This window comes from Zootoca vivipara, chromosome 10 (assembly GCF_965207765.1).
Source record: "Zootoca vivipara chromosome 10, rZooViv2.hap1.1, whole genome shotgun sequence".
Classification (NCBI taxonomy): Eukaryota; Metazoa; Chordata; class Lepidosauria; order Squamata; family Lacertidae; genus Zootoca; species Zootoca vivipara.
This window is the reverse complement of record NC_142593.1, coordinates 54433447-54457208: the sequence shown is the minus strand read 5'-3', so window position 1 is coordinate 54457208 and position 23762 is coordinate 54433447. Positions and strand designations below refer to the sequence as shown.

The following is a 23762-nucleotide window of genomic DNA, read 5'->3' as shown; positions in this document are numbered from 1 at the left end:
TTATGTTCTTTCGAATGCAATTTTGGTGCTGATGCAAAACAACTGTAGAGGTCCTATTGATGGCCCAACAATTGCTATTTCCATGCCTTCTATGCCCTTTTTGGAATTACGATATACCTTGATATGATATCTCAAGGGTCTTTTGTGTCTGTGTAGCAGAGAATGGCAGCCTGTACTTAGGAATGGGGATAAATTCAGTTCAGTCCCCATTTAAAGGCCAAGTTAGTTAATGTGCATTTTCTGAAACAATTCACCAACCCCAGCACAGCCCTTCTTCAAATTTTACATTTCTCTGAATTTTGCAATGCAGTTCTCCAGCCAAGTAACACACACAGATATGCATTTACTGGGGTAAAATGTGCATAAAAATTCAAATGACATACAAGAGTGCATAGATTTGGAAGGGACTACAGATGAGGAAGAAATTTGATTTAAGGTAGGCTTAGAGGCAAGCCTTCAAATAAGCATTTTCCAAAATAATATGTGAACCGAAACACAGATGTCATATGATATTAGTGTTTCTTCAAATTTTGCAATGTAGTTCTCCAGCCAATTGGGGTGGGTGGGTGGGATGAGAAATTGCCCATCTTTATGTATCCCACTGCAGATGGCACTCCTCCAACTCAAGTAGTGGTGAGGTTGGAGCTAGTGCCACCATCCCTGCTCTACCCACCGGCATGTTCTACTTACACATGAGTATAATGCCGGAGTAAGAAAAACCAAGAAACAGCCAGTCAAATCTGGAAAGCCAGCAACCCTATTGGTGAGCTACATTCATCTGGTTCCATCTGGTTTACCTCCTGAACAAGGGAGCCAGCAGTCATTCAGCCCTATAGGGGGAAGGGGGACTGTAGACCTGACCCAACACCATAGTCAGGACATGGACCTTGTTGCAACTATCTGGAAATACCACCAGATCCAGTTGTCCCTGCCACTTGTGGAATCATCAGCGAATGCCAGAGACAGGCCATTTAGGGCAGGCCTAGGCAAACTTGGGCCTCCAGATGTTTTGGGACACCCATCATCCCTGACCACTGGTCCTGTTAGCTAGGGATGATGGGAGTTGTAGTCCCAAAACATCTGGAGGGCCGAGTTTGCCTATGCCTGATCTAGGGAGCTCTTTCCTACAAGCCACTTACTGGTTGAAAAGTTCCAACTCCGTGACGATAATTTCCTCAACATGCCAGTAGGCTTCTGTTTTCACACTCGATTTCTTTCCATCTTTTGGACAGTGACTAACACAGATGGCCGCAATATCGCCGACATTCTTGGAAGCGAACTCAAATTCGTCTGTTGCTCCTCTAGAGAACACCCCGCCCAGCAACAAAACAAAACAAAAACCCCATGTTGATTAACATCAGAAAGAACAACAGTCGTGATGAGAGGACAGAATTCATACGAGGCTGAGAGGTTGTGGACTCTCCTTCATTGAAGGTTTTGAAGCAGAGGCTGGATGGCCATCTGTCATGGGTGCTTTAGTTGTGATTCCTGCATTGCAGGGGGTTGGACTAGATGACCCTCAGGACCCCTTCCAACTCTACAATGCTGATTCTGTTATTTATAGTCTGCTGTTCACCTGAAGTTCCCAGGGTGGATATACTTAAAATCCAAAGCAAAGTTAAACAATAATATTAAAACAGGCCAACGTAAATTTCCATTCAAATGAAGCAGCAATATAAATTCAGTCCTCCATACCTCATCCTTCACCAAAAGCCTGCATCTTCCTCCAATGGCATTATATTGGTGGAAGGGTCATCTCTCGGTGGTAGAGTGTAAGTGTCGGGGACCATGCTGAGGAGGGCTGCACTGAGGAGCAATGGTGGGAGCCTCCCCCTGCTCCATAATCTTCACAGGAGCAGGGAAGTAGTATAGATTTGGAACAGTGGTTTGCAGAGGGACATAGTTCAGAAGACAGAAGCTGGGAAGAACTGAGTGGTGAACAGCTAGGAGAAGAACTGGGAGGGAGAGTAGGTTAACAGACTCACTTTTGCTGGAAAGCATCCATCTGCTCAGTCCAAGGTCAAGGAGAACAGATAAGGTGGAAGCACAGAAAGCAAAGTGGTTGCGAGATCAAGTTGCAAGACACGGAAGTGATGTGGGCGACTAGGGGAAAAGTGGGTGGAACCCTTAATTGGGAGCACCTTCATCCCTAGAAATGGATTCTTTGTTCTCTTGCTGTCATCATTAAATTTTCTAACTGGTAAGAGTCTCCTTTCTGTTCTGTTTATCTACTGCCAAAGGCGCGGAGGAAGCTGAGTCCCTGAAGCCTGACAGTAAGTTTTCCGTGTAGAAGGTTGGAGGTTCAACAGGCAGCATCTCCAGGCAGATGCTGGGAGAGATTGCCTCTGAAACCCTGGAAAGGCACTGCCAGCCAGTGTAGGCAATGCAAAGGTAAATGGTCCACTGGTCTCATTCAGTATAAGGCAACCTCTTAGAAGAGGAATTTCCTGTTAGACAGAGAGGTATACCTCTTCTGCAACAAAATTGCCACCAGCAATCGTCACCATATATTATTTAGACCACCCACATACCTTAAAAATCTCCTTTTTTTGGGTGAGTTTTCCAGAAGGAACTCTTTTGACCGTCCCTTCTTCCCCTCGAAAATAAGAGAGATGTTCTCCTTTGTCTCTGCGTCATCTCTGTCGCTCGTGACTGTCTCGATCTTGTAAGCTTGGAAGTCGGAAAAGTGCTTATGATGAAAAGGAGGGGGGAGACACAGGCCCTCAGCCCTTCCTAGTTCATAGCTGCCATTTGAGCTGTCAGGCTTGGTCTGCTATTAAGAGTGTCTGTTTCACATGCATCGTATCTGACAACATGTAAAGGTCCTAAAGGAGGAAAGATCTGGGCTTCTTCTCCTGGTTTAAAGCAGGAACGGGGAGCTTGTGACCTTCTCCAGATGTTGCAGGACTACAACGCCCATCAGCCCCACTGAGCATGGCCAATGGTCAGGGATTATGGGAGTTGTAGTTCAGCAACACGTGAATGGCCAAAGGCTCCCCTGCCCTACACCTTCAATGAACATAGAATAAGCTGAATGAAGAGTCTTTAAGATGCTTCTTCATGAATAGCTAGCATGGTGTAGTGGTTAAGAACGGTGGATTCGTAATCTGGTGAACCAGGTTCGTGTCCCCACTCCTCCACATGCAGCTGCTGGGTGACCTTGGGCTAGTCACACTTCTCTGAAGTCTCTCAGCCTCACTCACCTCACAGAGTGTTTGTTGAGGGGGAGGAAGGGAAAGGAGATTGCCGATCAGAAGGTCGGCAGTTCGAATCCCTGCGACGGGGTGACCTCCCGTTGCTCGGTCCCAGCCCCTGCCAACCTAGCAGTTCGAAAGCACATCAAAGTGCAAGTAGATAAATAGGTACCGCTACAGCGGGAAGGTAAACGGCATTTCCATGTGCTGCTCTGGTTCGCCAGAAGCGGCTTTGTCATGCTGGCCACATGACCTGGAAGCTGTACGCCGGCTCCCTCGGCCAATAATGCGAGATGAGTGCCGCAACCCCAGAGTCGGTCACGACTGGACCTAATGGTCAGGGGTTCCTTTACCTTTAGCTTTAAGGGGAGTGAAAGGCAGTATATCAAGTCCAAACTCTTCTTCCCTTCATGGCATGGCCTAGTAACACTTTTCAGGTGTTAAAGCTGCGGGGGACAGAAACCTAGCTCTACTTCCCCCCCCCAACAGTTTTGTTGCGTTTAAACTCAGGAAGGTAGAGAATTGTACCTGTGGAGCATTTTAGAACAGACCATGATACTGTTTAGTCAGACAAGTGGGGTAAAGTGGGGCATAAACACCACTAGCCCAGATTTTACCAGCTCCAAAGCGGTCCCTGCACTTGCTGTTTCCATGCCCTGATGCGGAAGTTGAGGTATGAGCCCTGTGTAAACCTTCACAAAATCAGGACACCCCATTGCACAGGGGCACTCATTGCATGAAACCGTCTGCACAAGCAGAGGCAGATTTAGGGGAGTGCAACCGGTTGCACTGGGTGCAGAGCCTCAGGGGTGCTGCAAATATGATGGAATCTGAGACTCCCCAAGGCCACTGCCATGAGCAATTGTTTAAGTGCAAGCTTACCCTCATCGGGCAGTGCCAGTAGTGTGCCCAGTTTCAAGTGGAGAATAGCTCAGTCAGTAGAGCATGGGACTCTTAATCTTAGGGTTGTGGGTTCAAGCCCCACGTTGGGCAAAAGATTCCTGCATTGCAGGGAGTTGAAGTAGATGACTCTTGTGGGAACTGTACAATTCTATGGTTCTATGACCAGTGGCATAATCTGAAGCCAGCTCTGTTTAGGGAAGCTTTTAATGTTTAATAGATTATTGTATTTTAATATTCTGTTGGAAGCCGCCCAGAGTGGCTGGGGAAACCCAGCCAGTTGGGCGCGGGGTTGAAATAATAAATTGTTGTTGCGGTTGTGGTGGTGGTTATTATTATTATTATTATTATTATTATTATTATTATTATTATTATTATTATTATTATTATATCCTGCTACTCCCTTCTCCACACATAGCTTCCAACTGTGGAAAATGTTGGAGGAGGGCTTGCACGACTTCCGTTTTAAATAAAATGGCTACCACAAGTCCCCCCCCTCCACTGCCCAGCTCTGCCTTTTAGACCTACAGGTGCGTTCCTTCAGTTCCAGGATGTCATTATTGGCACAAGCCAGCTCTCGGAGGATCTGCCCATCGTCTTCGCTCTTTGCCAGCCAGCGATCACACTGGAAGCGGAACATCTTATCCATTAGGGAGTCTTCTATATCGATGTACTCCAAGTGCCAACCGGGCGCTATCCCTGCGGGAAAGGAAGCATCTCGTTACTTGGGGACATGAAGCCGGTTAGGGTGCTGCCACCTACAGGTAGGGATGTCAGAGAAGTCCAACAAAAACGGGCATGGAAATCACTGATGTTCGCTTGTTTGTCCAACATCTGGAACGGAAACCAATCCAGTGAATACAGTCGGTATTTGCTGCTGCTCTTATTTTCAGCCTGCAAACGGTATGCAATTGGTTGTGTCTTCCCTTCCACTTATACCATGTCTCCTTTCTACTAAAATAAATGGGGTGGAATAAGATAACGAAAACATAATTTGCATAATTATGTAAGTGAAATATACTCGGAGTCCTGTAGTGACTTCATACTCTTTATTGCAGCTTGTAAAACAGTGAATTAGATTTGATTAAAAAAAACCTCACGCACAAAAGGATTTTAAAAATTTTATTTATCAGTTTTTTGACCATTTTTGAAGTCATTGTAAGCAGATATAAAATTGAACGCAAGCTTTAGAGTCACATATATACAACATTATATAGGGTCATCAAACACACAAGGAAGCTTTTTTTAGCTGCAGTAACAGTATAGACGCCGCTAGAGGACGATGTTTTGCTACCTCTCCTGTAGGTTCTTTTCCCAGCATGCCCGGCAGGGTCTGCTGGCTTAGTTTTGAGGTCCCAAAAAGGGGCTTTTACCTCGTGCATGTGTGACATTTGTATACCCTATATTGCTAAGAACACTCCCCATTGTGGAATGTGGCGTTGTGTCCAAATTTGATACGAAATAAATATAGAATTGTTAATGCAATTTTATGAAATGGTAAAATGGCATACAAAAAAATTAAAAACAGTTTGTTACAGTCGGATATAGCCGGTTAGGTTCCAATGCCTAAGCCAATACCGCTCAACATCTGAAACCAATAAAGTTGTGGCCTTTTCATCCACTTAAAATCAATTCATTGTGGCTTGTGTCTTATTTCACGGGGAGGGAGGGACATTGCCACACAATCATTAGCTGGTTGGCCAGGACCCTCAGCCCTTTTTAAGTGGTCCATGGAGGTGGGGGGAGTTTGGGAACCCCACTGTGGAGGGAAGCAGCATTGCACTGAGCCAGCCCCTTGGTCTATCAGTTGCCTACACTGCCATGCAACGACTCTCCGGGGTTTCAATCAGGAGACATTCCTGTCCCTAGTTGAAAGCCCCTATCCCCTGGATTTAATTTACCTGGGGGAAATTAGGAGTGCTGTGCCACCCCTGCCTGCTGCTGTTGGCAGAGTCTCCTTATTCCTACGGCCCCCTGTTGCATGGAAATCCAGGCCTGCTCTTCCAATTACATACCTGCCATTTCTCATCATTTAACAACAACGGGAAGAAGGGAAAAAGTGAGGAGGAGAAAAATCCAGCCCAGGCCCTGCTTGCCTGCCAGCACTTAATTAAGCCTTGAGCTCCAGAAGGCAGTGTTTTGTTAGAGGATTACCCAGGACCGCCATGTGTGTTGGAAGACACCAAGCTCAGGGTTTTTCTTCTTTGGCATCCCTGGAGAAGCAAGCCCTTGACAAATCAATGCTCTGTCTCCCAAAGCCCTGTCTCCAGCAGTTTGGGAAGAGAGCCTTCAGCAAACGGAAGGCAAAAGGGGGAGGGAAAGGAACCACAACGTTCGCCTGCGGTGCGAGGAGGAGCGGCTGGGCACTGCGGTGGGAATTGGGGGTTGGCGGACGATCACCCAGTGGTTGGAGGGGAGCCAGCTCTCTGCGCCTGGAACCTGCTATTGGATGGAGGGCAGTTGGCGCGGGAGCGAAACCAGAAGGGAGCTGCTTCTCTGCTCAGAAAGAAAGCAAAATAGTTGCTTGGGCAAATAGCTGTGCTTTGAAATGCACTTGGTCTGAATTGCATGGGAATGGGGGCAGCTCTCTCTCCCTTTTGCGATGGCCCCCTTTCCACTGATTTTAGAAGGCTACAACAGATCTATGATTTGCACCCCCTGCCTCTGTTGAAGGGCTCTCCAGGGAGTCAGGACTGAGGAGTAGGCGCAGTGCTTCATTCCCAACAAGTGAGTGTCCGGTAACCTCCTGGAACATTTTATACCACAAATGATCCAGCTCAATTTTATTTTTGTTCTACTTTTCATAGAATTGTAGAGTTGGAAGGGACCCTAAGGGTCATCTAGTCCAACCCCCTGCAAGCAGGAATTTCAACTAAAGCATCCATGACAGATGGCCATCCAACCTCTGCTTAAAAACCCCCAAGGAAGGAGAGTCCACAACCTCCCAAGGGAGTCCGTTCCACTGCCGAACAACTCATACTATCAGAAAATTCTTCCTGATGTTTAGTCGGAATCTCCTTTCTTGTAACTTGAAGCCATTGGTTCGAGTCCTACCCTCCAGAGCAGGAGAAAACAAGCTTACTCCTTCTTCCATAGATACACAGGAGGTTTAGTTTGGTCAGAACCAAGTAGACACTTCTAGAGTTAATGCTAAATATATTATTGCTGGTAAGTGAGCCATCATAGCTGCTAGAGGGCCATAAAAAATTGTGTCCAGGGCTTTTTAGACTCGTCTACCCATGTACTATCTGAAACCAAAGTGGCAAATTGGTTGCCAGATGTGACGACCCCCCCCCAGCTCTCCTATCCTGAACCACCCCAACATTCAGCTTCAGTGCATGTGTTATAAGAGAAAGAAAAACCTTTCTCCACCCATTTTCTCCATGCAACACACAATTTTATAAACTTCTATCATGTCGTCTCTGGGTCATTTTTTTCTCTAAACGAAAAAGCCCCCAATAGCTGCAACCTTTGCTCACAGGGGAAGCACTCCATAGGGGACAGACCTATCTAGGTGCCCTCAGGAATCTTCCCAGGCCACACCCCTTGGCCTCACCCATTGCTAGCCCTTCCCAGCACCATCCTTGAGCATTTGCCCTGCTGGGATTTTGATAATACTTCCTGCTTGCTTTGATGGATAATGGAAATATATTTGTGTGTGTGTGATCCTCTGAGTTTTGTGCAGCTGGTTTGTCGTTTACCTTACAAAAGTGAGAGTCACATGCATTGTTGCAATCAGTTTCCCCTCTGCGATCAACACCCCCTGCTATGTGCCACCTGGGAGGCTACCTATGAAGAAATGCAGCCCGCAAAGCAGAAATGGTGCCCCCCTTAAAACAAACCACATCTTTGTTACCTTTGTTGTCGTGCCAGATCCGCACCTTGCAGAGATCCCCAAGACTGAGTATATCGGAGAAATAGAAAACATCCAACTGGTTCCTCTCAAACTTGTTGGACTTGTTCGCTTCTTTAAGAGCCAAAGTCCCGGAGTCCCCGTTCTCCCCAAAGATGATCATCCAGACATTGGCATCTGTTCCCGCCGCTGCAGGGAGATGGAGAGAGAACAGATTACTGCAGCACGTTATACGTAGGGCTGCCTCCGAAGACTGCTTGGAAACTTCAGCTGGTGCAAAATTCAGCAGACAGTTTGCTCACCGGGGCAAAGCGGTTTGAGAATATCACACTGACCTTGGTCCAACTGCACTGGCTACCAATTAGGAGGAGGAGGAGTTTGGATTTGATATCCTGCTTTATTACTACCCGAAGGAGTCTCAAAGCGGCTAACATTCTCCTTTCCCTTCCTCCCCCACAACAAACACTCTGTGAGGTGAGTGGGGCTGAGAGACTTCAGAGAAGTGTGACTAGCCCAAGGTCACCCAGCAGCTGCGTGTGGAAGAGCGGAGATGCAAACCCGGTTCCCCAGATTATGAGTCTACCGCTCTTAACCACTACACCACACTGGCTCTCTTGAGTCACCAGACTCAACTAAATGCTGGCTTTGACTTATAAAGCCTGAAATGGCTCAGGACTACAGTACCTCAAGGACCGCCTCTCTCCATATGAACCTACCCAGACCCTCCGATCATCTTCCACAAGAGGTCCATTTGTGGAATGCTCTCCCCAGATATATTCATCTGCGGCCTTCATTGTACACCTTTAGGTGCCAGGCAAAAATGTTCCTCTTTAGGAAACTCCATGGTGTATCTGCAACAACACAACCGTATGCCCTCATCTGCCCCAGCTGCGACAAAACATGTCTCTCCTGTATCAGTCTCTACAGCCACAGCAGGCACTGTAACTCTCCAATGGTTTGACTTCACCCCCAAAGGCACACTCTTCCATTGTCTCCCGAGACAAATGTATGCCAAGAATAGCCAAATATCTCAATTGGCCCAAAGGTCACAGAGTAGCACAATTTGGAAATATCAAAGGCAATAGAAAATTCCCACCATGTTTGGCACATCAGAATTCCAGGCTGCCCCCTTTGGCATTCAGATTGGTCTGGAGGCTGCAGCTGGGCTGGTACAGAACACAGGGCCTAGTTTACTTGTGGAGGCAAATTACCACCAATATGTAACACCTTGCTTGTGGGTTTTGCATGGGTTGCCAATCTGCTGCTGGGCCAAGTGATGGCAGATTACTTGAGAGACCTCCTAATCCCTTATATACCCAACAGGTCACTGTGGTTTGCAGGAGAGTCTCTCCTTCAAGTTCCAAAGATCTCGCGCTTGATCTGGAAGCTGTGGTTAGTACAGAATGCTGCAGCATGATTGCTGACAAGAGTGAGGCCCTGTCAGCATATAACACTGTGCCCAGAGATCCGCACTGGTTGCCCGTTTGCTACAGGGGCCAAATTCAAGGGGCTACTATTTGTATATACTGTATAAAGGTAAAGGGACCCCTGACCATTAGGTCCAGTCATGACCGACTCTGGGGTTGCATGCTCATCTCGCATTATTGGCCGAGGGAGCTGGCGTATAGCTTCCATGTCATGTGGCCAGCATGACGAAGCCGCTTCTGGCAAACCAGAGCAGCACACGGAAACGCCGTTTACCTTCCCGCTGTTTATCTACTTGCATTTTTGATGTGCTTTCGAACTGCTAGGTTGGCAGGAGCTGGGACCAAGCAACAGAAGCTCACCCCGTCACAGGGATTTGAACCGCTGACCTTCTGATCAGCAAGCCCTAGGCTCAGTGGTTTAACCCACAGCGCCACCTGGGTCCCTTATTTGTATATATAGCCTCTAACAATTTGGGACCAGTTTACCTACGAGATCACCTTGCCTCACATGTGCCCACTCGACCACTTTGATTGGTGGAATTGGCACTGTTATAATTGTCACGTAATACCCATTCCACATTTGTACGAACTCAGTCGTTTAGTGTGGCAGCATCTAGTACACACTTTGGAACTCCCTGCCTGTTGAGATCAACCTGGCATCTTCACTGTACTCTTTTTGATGGCTGCTAGAAAAATTCTTCTTTTAAACAAGCCTACCCAGATGCCGGCTCCCTCGGCCAATAATGCGAGATGAGCGCGCAACCCCAGAGTCGGTCACGACTGGACCTAATGGTCAGGGGTCCCTTTACCTTTACCTTTACCCAGATGCTTAGACAGTTGAGGCAATCTTAATCTATTTTAGTATTTTAACTTTTGTATGTTTTAAAGCAGGGTTGCGAAAGCCCCCCCCCCCCGAATTTCTTGTTTTATGTTTTGTAAACCAGTTTGAGGTGCCATACAATCAGGTGGCGTATAAATTTTATGAAATCTATAAATCATACTAAATCAGGATCTCTGAAGTCCATTTTGAAGTAAAGGCCTTTAGCTGGCTGCCCCTGTTCTATGGAACAGCATCCCTGTTGACATACGATTATGACAAGTGCTCACTATCTTCACTTCCAGAAACGACTGAAGACATGTTTGTTCTGACAAGTTTTCCCAGCTGAACAAAAAGGTCGCTGCCATGACATTGCTTATTATCTGACGTTCTTTCCCCTGTTGCTTTTAACTGCGTTTTTAGCAGTTTTTATTGCATTCTGTACATCGCCTTAGACCTTCGCGGAAGGAGATAAATAAAATAAAACAGCATAGCTAAGAGCTGCTGTGGAATCCTCCTGGAGGCTGGCAAACGAAAGGACTGTTTTGGGTTAGGGTACACCTGAAAAACATCCCCAAACCCTGCACAGAATATGACAGATCATCTCTCGAGGTGCTATGGTGACATGGTTATTGTCTCTGTGCTGGGAGATGCCGCAGTTGAGCTACTTCCAAACCTGCATGTGCCTCAGTCGGATGTACCATTATGCTGACTGCTGTATAATCTGATCAAAAACAAGCTCACCTCATTCATTCCCTAATTTGTTTTCCCCCACTGGCTGTCTCAGCTCATAACAAAATAGAACTCACTGTAGTTAAAAAACCATCACCCTTCATTTCCTGGAAAAGAGAAGATGGATGTGCTCATGTTGACATCTGAATCTCTCTTCTTTGGGAGCCAGAGTGTCCTCTCTCTCTCTCTCTCTTTCTCTTTCTCTCTCTCTCTCTCTCTCTCTCTCTCACACACACACACACAATGGAAAAGGTTTCATAGAATCATAGAATCATAGAATCATAGAGTTGGAAGAGACCACAAGGGCCATCCAGTCCAACCCCCTGCCAAGCAGGAAACACCATCAAAGCATTCCTGACAGATGGCTGTCAAGCCTCCGCTTAAAGACCTCCAAAGAAGGAGACTCCACCACACTCCTTGGCAGCAAATTCCACTGCCGAACAGCTCTTACTGTCAGGAAGTTCTTCCTAATGTTTAGGTGGAATTTTCTTTCTTGTAGTTTGAATCCGTTGCTCCGTGTCCGCTTCTCTGGAGCAGCAGAAAACAACCTTTCTCCCTCCTCTATATGACATCCTTTTATATATTTGAACATGGCTATCATATCACCCCTTAACCTTTTCTTCTCCAGGCTAAACATACCCAGCTCCCTAAGCCGTTCCTCATAAGGCATCGTTTCCAGGCCTTTGACCATTTTGGTTGCCCTCTTCTGGACACGTTCCAGCTTATCAGTATTCTTCCTGAACTGTGGTGCCCAGAACTGGACACAGTACTCCAGGTGAGGTCTGACCAGAGCAGAATACAGTGGTACTATTACTTCCCTAGATCTAGATGCTATACTCCTATTGATGCAGCCCAGAATTGCATTGGCTTTTTTAGCTGCTGCATCACACTGCTGACTCATGTCAAGTTTGTGGTCTACCAAGACTCCTAGATCCTTTTCACATGTACTGCTCTCAAGCCAGGTGTCTCCCATCCTGTATTTGTGCCTTTCATTTTTTTTGCCCAAGTGTAGTACTTTACATTTCTCCTTGTTAAAATTCATCTTGTTTGCTTTGGCCCAGTTGTCTAATCTGTTAAGGTCATTCTGAAGTGTGATCCTGTCCTCTGGGGTGTTAGCCACCCCTCCCAATTTGGTGTCATCTGCAAACTTGCTCAGGATGCCCTCAAGCCCATCATCCAAGTCATTGATAAAGATGTTGAACAAGACTGTCAGAGTACAAAAGAGGTGAGGTCAGGTAAAGGCAAAAGACCCTTGGACGGTTAAGTCCAGTCAAAGGTGACTATGGGGTGTGGCGCTCATCTCGCTTTTCAGACCGAGGGAGCTGGTGTTTGTCCACAGACAGCTTTCCAGGTGTCATGTGGCCAGCAGGACTAAACCACTTTTTGTGCAACGGAACACCATGACGAGTGCCAGAGTGCACAAAAATGCCATTTACTTTCCTGCCACAATGGTACCTATTTATCTACAGTACTTGCACTGGTATGCTTCCGAACTGCTAGGTTGGCAGAAGCTAGAACAGAGCAACAAGAGCTCACCCCGTCGTGCGGATTCGAACTGCTGACCTTCCGATCGACAAGTCCAAAAGGCTCAGTGGTTTAAACCACAGTGTCACCCGTGTCCTTTCTAAGTACGAAAGAATCAGCAATCAAGGAGATCGTGTGTGCTTGTTGTTCAGCTTGTTTAAATAATAACTCACAAGTTCTTTGATAATACCCCCTGCCTCTTTTATAAGTAAATATCTATCAGTTCCTCACATTACACATTCTCCAAGACTTCCGAGGGATTTCATGGGTAGCCAAAAAGAGCATCAATCTGGGTAGGAATATTTCCTAAAGAGATCCGTGCATCTGTCAACTGATACCAAATATTTCCAAAAGCAAAATGCTAAGCAAAAGTTGAAGGTTCCTCTTCTCTGGCAGAACATCTAAGGATGTCAACAGAGTTTCAATAAACCTACTAAAATTTCCTTAAGAATTATTTCCTTGGACAGACATAGTGGCTTAGTGACAGTAATGATTCTATTAGCAGGGAAAACTCACTGGTTTCTTGTAGATTACTGGATGCAATAAAACGTTAAACGTACCTCCAACGTCGCTGGTTTTAACCTGAATTGTATATTCAGTATAATCCATCATCTGCTCATCATCGATTACCGCCGGAATCTCCCACTCCAGGGTGAGATTGTCTCCCCACTGTGTGGAGAGCCATTCATTGTATGCAAACACGGTCACCTCTTGAGTGGTTAGATTCTTCATGGTGATCTAGGGGGAAACCAAACCAAAGGAAAGCGTTCAGTCTGAATTAGAACCCTTTGGATAGCCCTAAAAGAAAGCTTCAGCAAAACCCACCGGGGAATGTTTGCTCTTGGGTTGTGGGGCATAGCTGCCAAGTACCCCGTTTTCTCCGGGAAAACCCCGATTTTACTTACCTTTTCCCGGTGGTCCCCCATATCACTTCGTCTCCTGTTTTTCTCCGTTATTTTCTCCTGCCGGCAGCCATTTTTTTTTCTTTCCGTTTTGCCCTTCTATGGACACAAAAAATGGCCATCGACGGCTTCAAAAGTCGCATCTACGCATGTCCGGAAGTGCATAGACGAGACTTCCAGTGTCGCCGGCGGCCATTTTTGGTGCCCATAGATGGGCGGAGCGACACCGGAAGTTGCGTCGACGCACTTCCTGACATGCGTACAAGCGACTTTCGAAGCTGGCGGCGGCCATTTTTGGTGCCCATAGAAGGGCAAAGTGACACCGGAAGTTGCGTCGACGCAACTTCCGGTGTCACACGGCTGCCGGTCCCGGATTCTGCAGTCCGGGACTTGGAAGGTAAGGTGTGGGGTGGGGCAGAGCTGTGGAGTCACCCCCCCCTAACACCAGCATCACTGATGCTTACCAGTACAAGTGGTGTGGTAGGGTTAGGGGCACACAGTTGCAACGGTGGGACTGTTTGCCAACCATCTGGTGCTTTTCAACGTGTATGGCCCCGACCTCGCCACTGTTCTGGGAAGCAGTGGTGATGCTGGTGGCTCCACCCCTCCACAAGGACCACTGCTGTATCCAGAGGAGCAGTTCACCTATAGGAGTCTCACATGACCTAATCATTAGGTCAGTTGGTCCAGGGGGAAAGCACGTGAACATAAAAACATAAGGCTGCTGGATCACGCCAATGGCCCACCTAGTCCAGCAGCCTGTTCTCAAAGGGACCAAACAGATGCCTGTGAGAAACCCACAAGCAGGATCAGAGCATATGAACGCTCTCCCCTCCTGTGGTTTCCAACAACTGGTGTTCAGAAGTATTGCTGCTCCAACTGTGGAGGAAGCACAGTTTGAGCTTTGAGCTGTGGTAGGGAGATGCTAGGCTGTATAAGGGATAGACATACACACAGAGAGATAGCTGCCACCCCTGCTCGCTCTGCTCTCCAATCCCACCTCCCCCTTTGCCATTCCCCCATACCTGACCAAACCCCTTTCCTTTTCTACCTAATCCACCCCATCACCTATCCCACCCCCCTCCATTAATCAGCTTGTCTGGGCATGCCAGCCATTCCTTATGCTGCGGCTGGTGTGGTCACCGATAACTGCAGAGCGTGACGACACCCTGCATTTTTATGTATATAGGAAGATATGAATGACGTTCTTCTGGGGAAGCTGTCAGGCCAAGCAAACGTTTCAACTTTGGGTGCTGGACAGAAGTTTCAGTCAGGAGCCTGGTCACCAGGCCCCTGTTCTGAAGTCTTTTGCTCCACAGCTGGCAAGTATATAAATTATATAAACATATAAACATAAGTACGGAGGCAGGCTTGTGAACCATTGCAATTTCTTCCTATTGCAAACTGTGATACTTGTCCAAAGCAGACTCCTAATTGAAACAACCCATTCATTTTTAATTGGCATCTCTGATCTGCTGTTTACAATTGGTGGGAGGGTGGAGATTTTGTCGGTTTTTTTCAGATAGGAAAACTCAGAGTATTGTGCCTGAGTTTCCATGTAGCAACAAATGGTTAATTAACGAGGTTGATGGCTTCATTTGCCTTCTCATCTTGTCTGCTTAGCACTGACAGTGCACCATCTGTCTGACATTCCGGCTCTACCCCCACAAGTCCTCCCGTCTGCTCGTTCTCCTATAAACACGCCACCAACAGAAATTCAAGGGAGCTCAGATTCGTCCTCACACCAGCCTGACACCCCATTTGAAACCTACGAAGATGCATTTGCGAGTGTGTTACTCATCAGTGCTTTGGAGGGAGGTGAGAGTACCCTGCATGCGCCGGAAGAGAAGCAGTGGAAGAAATCAACATTGAGCACCAAATTCCACAGCGAGAAGGATGGAATTCTCCTGCAACCTCTATAAATGTTGCATAGCACGGGAATGTACACAGATCAGCTTAATTTGCTCTGGAACATATAAATATATTGGATAGCTTATTCTGCTTCCAACATGGACCTGTAATTATTGGATGTCTTACTCAGCCACCCCTGTGGTTCAGCTCATAGCTGAGATTGGGGAAGGGCCATAGCTCTGTTGTAGAGCATGTGTTTTGCATACAGCAGGTCCCAGTTTGAATCCCCAGCATCTCCAGGTAAGGCTCCCTGCATAAATCCCTGGACACTGAAAATGCTGAGCCAGATGGACCAATGGTATAAGGAAGCTTCCTGTGTTTCCATGAATCCTGTGTTGGTGCAGTTCTGACTCCTCCCTCACCACTTTTAGCCCTTCCCATTCACTTGCCCTCTCCCTCTGATCCTAGTCCACCGAGAAACAGCCTTCCCCAACCTGTTGGCCTCTAAAATGTTGTTGGGCTATAACTCCCATCAGTTGGCATGCTGGCTGGAGCTGATGGAAGCTGAGGTTCAACAACATCTGGAGAAGAAGAAGAGGAAGAGGAGGAGGAAGAGGAAGAGGAGGAGGAGGAGTTTGGATTTAATATTCCGCTTTATCACTACTCTAAGGAGTCTCAAAGCGGCTAACAATCTCCCTTTACCTTCCTCTCCCACAACAAACACTCTGTGAGGTGAGTGAGGCTGAGAGACTTCAGAGAAATGTGACTAGCCCAAGGTCATCCAGCAGCTGCATGTGGAAGAGCAGGGAATCGAACCCAGTTCACCAGATTATGAGTCCACTGCTCTTAACCACTACACCACACTGGCTCTCCCAGTGAAGACCAGGTCAAAGAGGGTTGGTCTAGAGGAAGAGAGCAAGGTGTATAACAACAACAACAACAACAACAACAACAGCATATTATTATTATTATTATTATTATTATTATTATTATTATTATTATTACTACTACCCCACCCATCTGGCTGGGTTTCCCCAGCCACTCTGGGCAGCTCCCAACAGAATATTAAAAGCACAATAAAATGTCAAACATTAAAAACTTCCCTAAACAGGACTGCCTTCAGACATCTTCTAAAAGTCAGGTAGTTGTTTATTTCCTTTGACATCTGATGGGAGGCCGTTCCACAGAGAAGGCGCCACTACGAAGAAGGCCCTTTGCCTGGTTCCCTGCAACCTCACTTCTCGCAGGGAGGGAACCAGCAGAAGACCCTCAGATCCGGACCTCAATGTCTGGGCTGAATGATGGGGGTGGAGATGCTCCTTCAGGTATACTGGGTGGAGGCCGTTTAGGGCTTTAAGGGTCAGCACCAACACATTGACCTGTGCTCAGAAATGTACTGGGAGCCAATGTAGGTCTTTAAGGACCGGTGTAATATGGTCTCGGCGGCCACTCCCAGTCACCAGTCTAGCTGCCACATTATGGATTACAGCCATACCTCTTGTTACGAATGCTGTGGGTTGCATACGACACGGGATACGTACGCGCTGAACCCGGAAGTACCGGAACGGGTTACTTCCGGGTTCGGCGGTTCATGCATGCACAGACGCAGCAAATGACGTAATACGCATGCACAGAAGCGCCGAATCACGCCATGCACATGCGCAGACGCGGCACTTCATGTTGCGTACTGCTCATGTTGCGTACAGGGCTCCAGGACGGATCCCATATGCAACATGAGGTACCACTGTAGTTGCAGTTGCCGGGTCGCCTTCAAAGGTAGCCCCGCGTAGAGCGCATTGCAGTAGTCCAAGGTAAGTGAAGGATGTAGCTCCAGCTCTCCAGCTTGGAGAGCACAGGTTTGCAGGCAGCAGTTACTTCCTAGTCCCATGGTTGGGCATCTGCCTAGTTTTGCACCAATTCAGGGGGGCCTTGCTGGTTCTAGGGGGTGATTTTTGAGAACTTGAAAATGGCTTCCATCATAAAAAAAAATGGCTGCCTCCTTTGGTACACACGAGCAGCTGAGCATCTACAGATAAGCACTTTTAATACCGAGTGGGCGGCTCATTGCTTCAGCATCTGTTTTATTCGAGAGGTGCAGTGCTAAATATCACCCACAAAGCAAAGGCAGTGACTGAGGCAGACTCACTAAAAATATAAAGTCACCACACGCCATTCCATGCAGCCCTATTTTTAATCATCCCACGGGGACGTTTAATAGAATCATAGAACCGTAAAGTTGGAAGTGACCCAAAGGGTCACCTGGTCCCAACTCTGGCGATGCAGGAATCACAGCTAGATTTCAATGACTGGCTTTATTTATTTTTAACAGTAAGACTGCCTTGCAAAAAAAACAATCCCAAAAGATGCTTTATTCAAAGGTTTAAAAGGCACCCCAGACCATTTGTGCGGGTGGAGGGGATGAGGAAATCAGAAATAAACAGTACAATGCTATTCATGTCCAATCGGACCTTAAGCCATGTGAGTCCAATGGAACCGACTCCCATGTAAACGTGTTGAAGCAGCAGCAAAAGGATTTGGAGGAAGAAAGTCAGGTCAGGGAGATTTCAAGAAACAAGTTCTCCTCAACTTACTGAATCAATTTTGCAAAATTTTGGTCAAATTGCTGCTTCTGCCCAACACTGTGTGGTTTTCAACTTCTACATCTCTCACACCTTTGTCCAGTTAAAATCCTTGCTGCCTCCCAGTCATTTCCTTTGAATCATAGAATCATAGAGTTGGAAGAGACCACCAGGGCCATCCAGTCCAACCCCCTGCCAAGCAGGAAACACCATCAAAGCATTCCTGACATATGCCTGTCAAGCCTCTGCTTAAAGACCTCCAAAGAAGGAGACACCACCACACTCCTTGGTAGCAAATTCCACTGCCGAACAGCTCTTACTGTCAGAAAGTTCTTCCTAATGTATAGGTGGAATCTTCTTTCTTGTAGTTTGAATCCATTGCTCCGTGTCTGAGGGGCGTACCCAGGATCAAAACTAGGGGGGGCAAGCCATGGTCATTCAGGGGCGGGGCCAAGGCACGGGGAGGGGCCACAAAGTGGGAATGTGGGCGGGGCTACAGGGCCAGCAGGCCGGACGACACTGTGGCGGCGGCTGCAGCCGCTAAATGAACCCCCTAAACTCTCTCACACGAAATTCCCCTGCTCTGAAGACACCGCTCCCATCCATTTACGGCCTAACCACCCCCCTGAAAAACCCCTTTGGGCCCCGCTTTCCCTCCTCCAGGTCCCCCCGAAGCCTTGCCAGTTCCCACCCTATATATCTGGGATGGGGAAGGGGCTCAGAGGTCTGCTAGTCCTGGGGGGCCATCCCCCCCGTGGCCTGGGAGGATACTGGGGACTCCCCCGCGCCAAGCTGAGACCCTCAAAGAAGAAGAAGCAGCTGCCACCACCGCCTCCCCATCGCGAGGGAGCAAAAGATGGGAAAGGTGGGGTGCCGCAGCGCAGGCGAGTGAGCCCCCCCAGCTGTAATCCAGCGGCGGCAGCAGCGGCTCCCCTGCCCTCAACGCCCCTCTCTCGGCAGGGGCAGCGAGGGAGAAATCTTAATTTTTCATACAGCTGTGTGACTCGATTATATGGGGGGGGGAGCAAAGATGGAAGCAAAGGGAATTTAAAATATTTGGCACATCAAAGAAGGAGGAGGGAGCAATACATTTTGTAACTATTATTTAAAGAGATGCTTTGGCGAAATAAATATCTGAAATGGTCCTTTCAACAATTGCGTGGATCCAAGCCAGGCTTAGCCACCCACCTCTCGTGGATGTGCAACATTCTCTCCCAAAGCATCCATGGCAGCTACAATTTTTCCTTGGGGCCTCCTACCACAAAAGAGGATTTGAAATGTATCGCAGGTGCAATGGCTCAAAGCCAATGTGCTCTCCTAATAAAGTCGAACAGCAGAGAGTCCGCTTGGGTAAAATTATAGGTTGCTCTCGGCTTTCCTTACAGATCTCCCATATCTCTGTTTCCAACAAGATAAGAAGTTGAAGGGCTGGAGGAAACATTAATGAAAAATGCGACCTTGCCAAGCAGACTTTCCTTATTACGATCCCTCGAAAACCTTGTGATGTAAATAATGAGAGATTGAAGCCCTCTAAAGGAGGAGCAAAACATTTGAAATGAAGCGTTTATGGCGTTTGACAGGGCGTCAAAGCTGTATTTGGGGACAAATTGTAGCTTTGCCATAAAGCCTTAGGTTCAATCCCCAGGTAACTCCAGGTAGATCTGGGGGGAAAACCTAAGTCCCTTCTCCAAACTGGAGTCACTCCATGAAAAGAATGCACACAGACCATACCAAGAACTCTGTTGCTACCTGTTCGAGAAACCAATCTGGGCGACAGCCTTCGCCATCAGTCCGTATCCTCATCTTCCTGAGTGGTGCAATGTCGGGAATCTCCATGGTGAAGGTGTCCTTTTGGCCGATCTCAAATCTGGAGGAATGAGAAATTGGCTTAGATTTAGGTCAGCTTCATACATGAAAGAGCCCCAGCCACAGGTTGGAAGAAAGGGTAGGATCTCCCAGGTTACAGGAAGAGTGCTGTTGCACTCATACCCTGCTTGTGGGCTTCCCTGGGGCATCGGCTTGGCCACTGCAAGGAAAGGATGCTGGTCTCATGCTCTTTCTTTTGACTCTGTGGACCTTGCATGAATTGGCCTTGGGGCGGATGGGAGGCAGAGGATAGATTTGGCCCGTGGCCCCCCCCCCATTGGGTGATTTAAGATCCTGCTTTGTGGACTCTGATTGTCACGAGTGAGATTCATGGCCAGATGGCATCCTGGCGCAACTACGCCGTAGCCCATTCTGGCACCATTCCAGAGCATACTTTGTCAAGCAGAAGACGTCTCTTTCCACAAGGGTCAAATCAATCCTGGCACAGGGTGGACTTGGGGATGAATCCAAGTACCACTTGGAAGACTTCTTTACAGTCTGGTGTTTTCCTTTTTGTCCATTTAGTCAGGGAAAGTGTCAGGTAGCACTAAAGAGAGTGTCTGTTTACATATCGCATAAACACACAAACCCCCAAGTAATGAAATCCACATATGCCAATGAATGAAAACCCCTAAAATTTAAATGAAAACCATATCTCACTATAGTTGGGATCAGGTGGTCTGCGTCACCTGTGGGTTCAGTCTGCTTGGCAGCTTCAAGGCCTGCTTGCAGACTTCCAACAGATATCTGGCCTGATCCAGCAGCTCTCTTCTGCTGTCCTTAAGGCCCCTGCTTTCCCTTCCGATGGTTCTTTGAACCAAACTTGGACTGGACAGAAGACTGTGCTTTATAAAGTAGGACACAGCCCTGCTGTGTATGCCTGTCCCTTCTCCAGGAAGTGAGTAAAGATGGCTGGTGTTTGATAAGGCTTGGGGAATTGCTTGAGGAAGGGTTGTGTGGATACAGAGTGGGTTGCCTTAGGGCCACAGATGTTACTGGGCTACAACTTCCATCATCCTCAGCCAGCTTAGCCAATTTTCAGGGATGATGGGAATTGTAGTCCAGTATACCTGAAGGAGCGTCTCCACCTCCATCATTCTGCCCGGACACTGAGGTCCAGCACCGAGGGCCTTCTGGCGGTTCCCTCATTGCGAGAAGCAAAGTTGCAGGGAACTAGGCAGAGGGCCTTCTCGGTGGTGGCGCCTACCCTGTGGAACACCCTCCCAACAGATGTCAAAAAGGAAAACAACTACCAGACTTTTAGAAGACATCTGAAGGCAGCCCTGTTCAGGGAGGCTTTTAATGTTTAATAGATTATTGTGTTTTATTTTTCTGTTGGAAGCCACCCAGAGTGGCTGGGGAGACCCGGCCAGATGGGCGGGGTATAAATAATAAATTATTATTTTTATTATTACATATGGGGTCAGGGGCAGAGGAAGGGGGTGCGGTGGAGGCGGGCCGCCCCGGGTGTCACCACTGAGGGGGGTGACAAAATCCTGAGCGGCACTTACCGCAGGGCCTGTAGTGCGCCCGAGCCACGCGTCTCTCCTGTAGGGCAGCTGAGTGGGAGGAGGCAGGCAGACTCCTTGGAGGTCCCGCAGAGTGCCCTGCCCCAGCTCGCCCCTTCCCAGGGGTGGCTGGCCCTGCCCCTGCCCCTGCCGGCAGTTGGACACACCCCTGGGCACAGGGTACGCCCCAGGAGCCCGACTGGCTTGCTCCGCCACTGCCTGAGATTCCAAGGTGGAAGGGATGAGGACCTCATTCCTGCCTGCCTGAAATGTCTCTCCCCCCCCCAATTCCAACCCATGCCATGCATCTTTATCTGGATTTTGCATGTGCTATCGCTTCATAACCCTTCACATGCTGAAGATCTCTAGCTAACTCTCAGGCATTTCCAGGTAGAGGGATCTTGCAACAGGTGGGGGACCTCTTTCTGGGTGAGACATCGGACAGCAACTGCCAGTCAGTGCAGACAATAATGGGGGGGGGGATGGGCCACTGGCTTGATTGATCCAGGTCCCCATTCAGGCGGAGCAGTTCTGGTATCACGCTGCTCCTGCAAGCAACACATTTAAAGACCCTGATCATAACTGTCTGTTGGATTCGTAGCCTCCCTGTTGCTCCACAGGACAGATTAAATTACACAGAGGCTACTGCCCTGGAGAGACGAACTAGATGGCAAGAGAGCTCTTTGAGAATGCTTAATTTATATGCATGCGGGGGCATAAATTTGAATCAAATACTAACAAGAGCGAAAAGGGGGTGAAGACAGATAAATGGCCTGGCACAGTGCCCTCTTCTGGATATGGGCTCACCTCTCAGGAGGAACTCATTGGCTGTTCCTGCCCTCACGTCCACTTATCAATTTTTGCATGGCCAGGAGCAATTTTGCAGCTTAAAGCTAATGTAAATTAAATTGCCTTATTATCTGGGACAGTTTAAAGACGTGTTTGCTTTTTATTTATTCATTAAATTTCTATTATGTTATGTATTGAATTGTTTCTGTTGCATAAATCACCTTGGATTATTACTTGAAGAAAGGCTTCAAGTCTGAGGGTAACTACAATTTGCTGTCCCAATTATCCTCACACGGCAAATTTTCTGGGATTGTGTCCAGGCCTCTGCATTTTGCAACTCCATGGAACTGCAGAAAAAACCACCCAAATCTCAGCTTGCCCTTTTTTGCTCTCTCTTTTTTTAACGGCAGTTAGGAGAAAAACAAGTTTCTGGTCCTGCCAAACTGCCATCTCCATTAGGAAGCAGCGCTGGGACCTTGGAGAGCCACTGCAAGCCAGTGCAGACAGCAACCGGCTCAATGGGCAAACAGCACCAGCTGGCATCAGGGAACCCCTGTTATATTGTTTAGATTTTCTGATAGGGAACTGGGGCTGAGAGATCAGGTCCACCAACAGCAGGATACACATGTGCCAGGCTCTGAGCAAGCAGGGATCCTGGACTTTTAATTTTCATTTAAAAAAAAGTCAATTAGGCATGTATAAAGAAAGTTTGAAAACAAAATGTGGAAGCACCTTTCTAAGACAAATTGGGCAGATACAGAGAGGTTGTTGTTGCTAATGATGCTTAGGAAATGCTGATCAAATATATGTATATGAGCAGCAGTTCTTGGCTATAGATTGCAGGGAGTAGAGGGTGGGGGCCTCAGTCTACAGGGACCAGGACCAGGAAATCCCATGGGCAACCGTATGAGAGATCATGCTTTGCCAAGAGACAAACTAGGCATTTTCTCAAACCAAGTCCAACACAATGAACTCACAAAGACCAAATGGCCCTCCGGGGGCTCAAGAATGGACTCTGCCATTGGGAGCTCTGGAGCAAGGAATTAGGCAAAGTCCTGCTTACCTGACTCCGTTTTTTTCCAGCTGCATCTCTTCAGAGCACCCGTTAGATCCAAAGAGCACTATAAAAATACCAGCATCCGTACCGGCTTGTGAGACATCTCCAGTCACAACGGTCACTTCATAGAGAATCTGGAAAGAGATGAAGGATTTGTGATTTTAATTTCTGTAATTAAAACAATAATAATTTTTTTTAAAAAAAATACTTACTGTAAAAAACCCACCAAAGACCAAGCCACAATTGTAAAAAAATAGAATAGGCTGTGATTGTGCTATTGGCTCATTAGGCTATGCATGGAACAAGGCTGGCTTTATGGAACCCTGGGCAGAAGGAACTTCCAGGTAAATGAAGGGTTTAGAGTAAGAAATGAAATTAATTCCACATTAAAGCGGGAGGATGTCTTGGAATTGGTTATCCTATTGCACCCCCCCCAAAAAAGAACAATTAATTGGTGAAGCTTCCTGCCACGAGTGATATGGAGATAGTCTGTAGCTTGAGCAGTTTAGGGGGATAGGTCTATCAATGGCCATTGGCCATGGTAACATCTTCCCTAAAAATTGATCAATTCAAGGGGCCCTTCTGACCAACACCATACCTAGGACCCAACAGGGGCGTAGGAAGAGGGGGGCGATAGGAGCGTGCCGCCCCCGGCAGCGCGATCCCGGTAGGGTGCCACCGCGGCTGTCCCCGCCCCCAGAATGTGCGACACCCCCCCAGAACGCCCACCACACCCATGCGGGTGGCGCACTCCGCCCCCAGG

At 47.7% G+C, this 23762-nt stretch overlaps 1 protein-coding gene across 1 annotated transcript in view; it reads right to left on the bottom strand.

The window, feature by feature from the left end:
• LOXHD1 (lipoxygenase homology PLAT domains 1) overlaps nt 1-23762 on the bottom strand; it is a 146513-nt gene that overhangs the window by 3343 nt on the left and 119408 nt on the right. The window contains exons 34-40 of the mRNA XM_088653195.1: nt 23006-23133; nt 19529-19646; nt 13008-13185; nt 7951-8136; nt 4597-4793; nt 2532-2770; nt 1140-1301 (exon numbers count right to left, since the gene is read on the bottom strand). Of these exons, the coding sequence (XP_088509321.1) occupies nt 1140-1301; nt 2532-2770; nt 4597-4793; nt 7951-8136; nt 13008-13185; nt 19529-19646; nt 23006-23133 (1208 nt within the window). The remainder of the gene's footprint in view (nt 1-1139; nt 1302-2531; nt 2771-4596; nt 4794-7950; nt 8137-13007; nt 13186-19528; nt 19647-23005; nt 23134-23762) is intronic.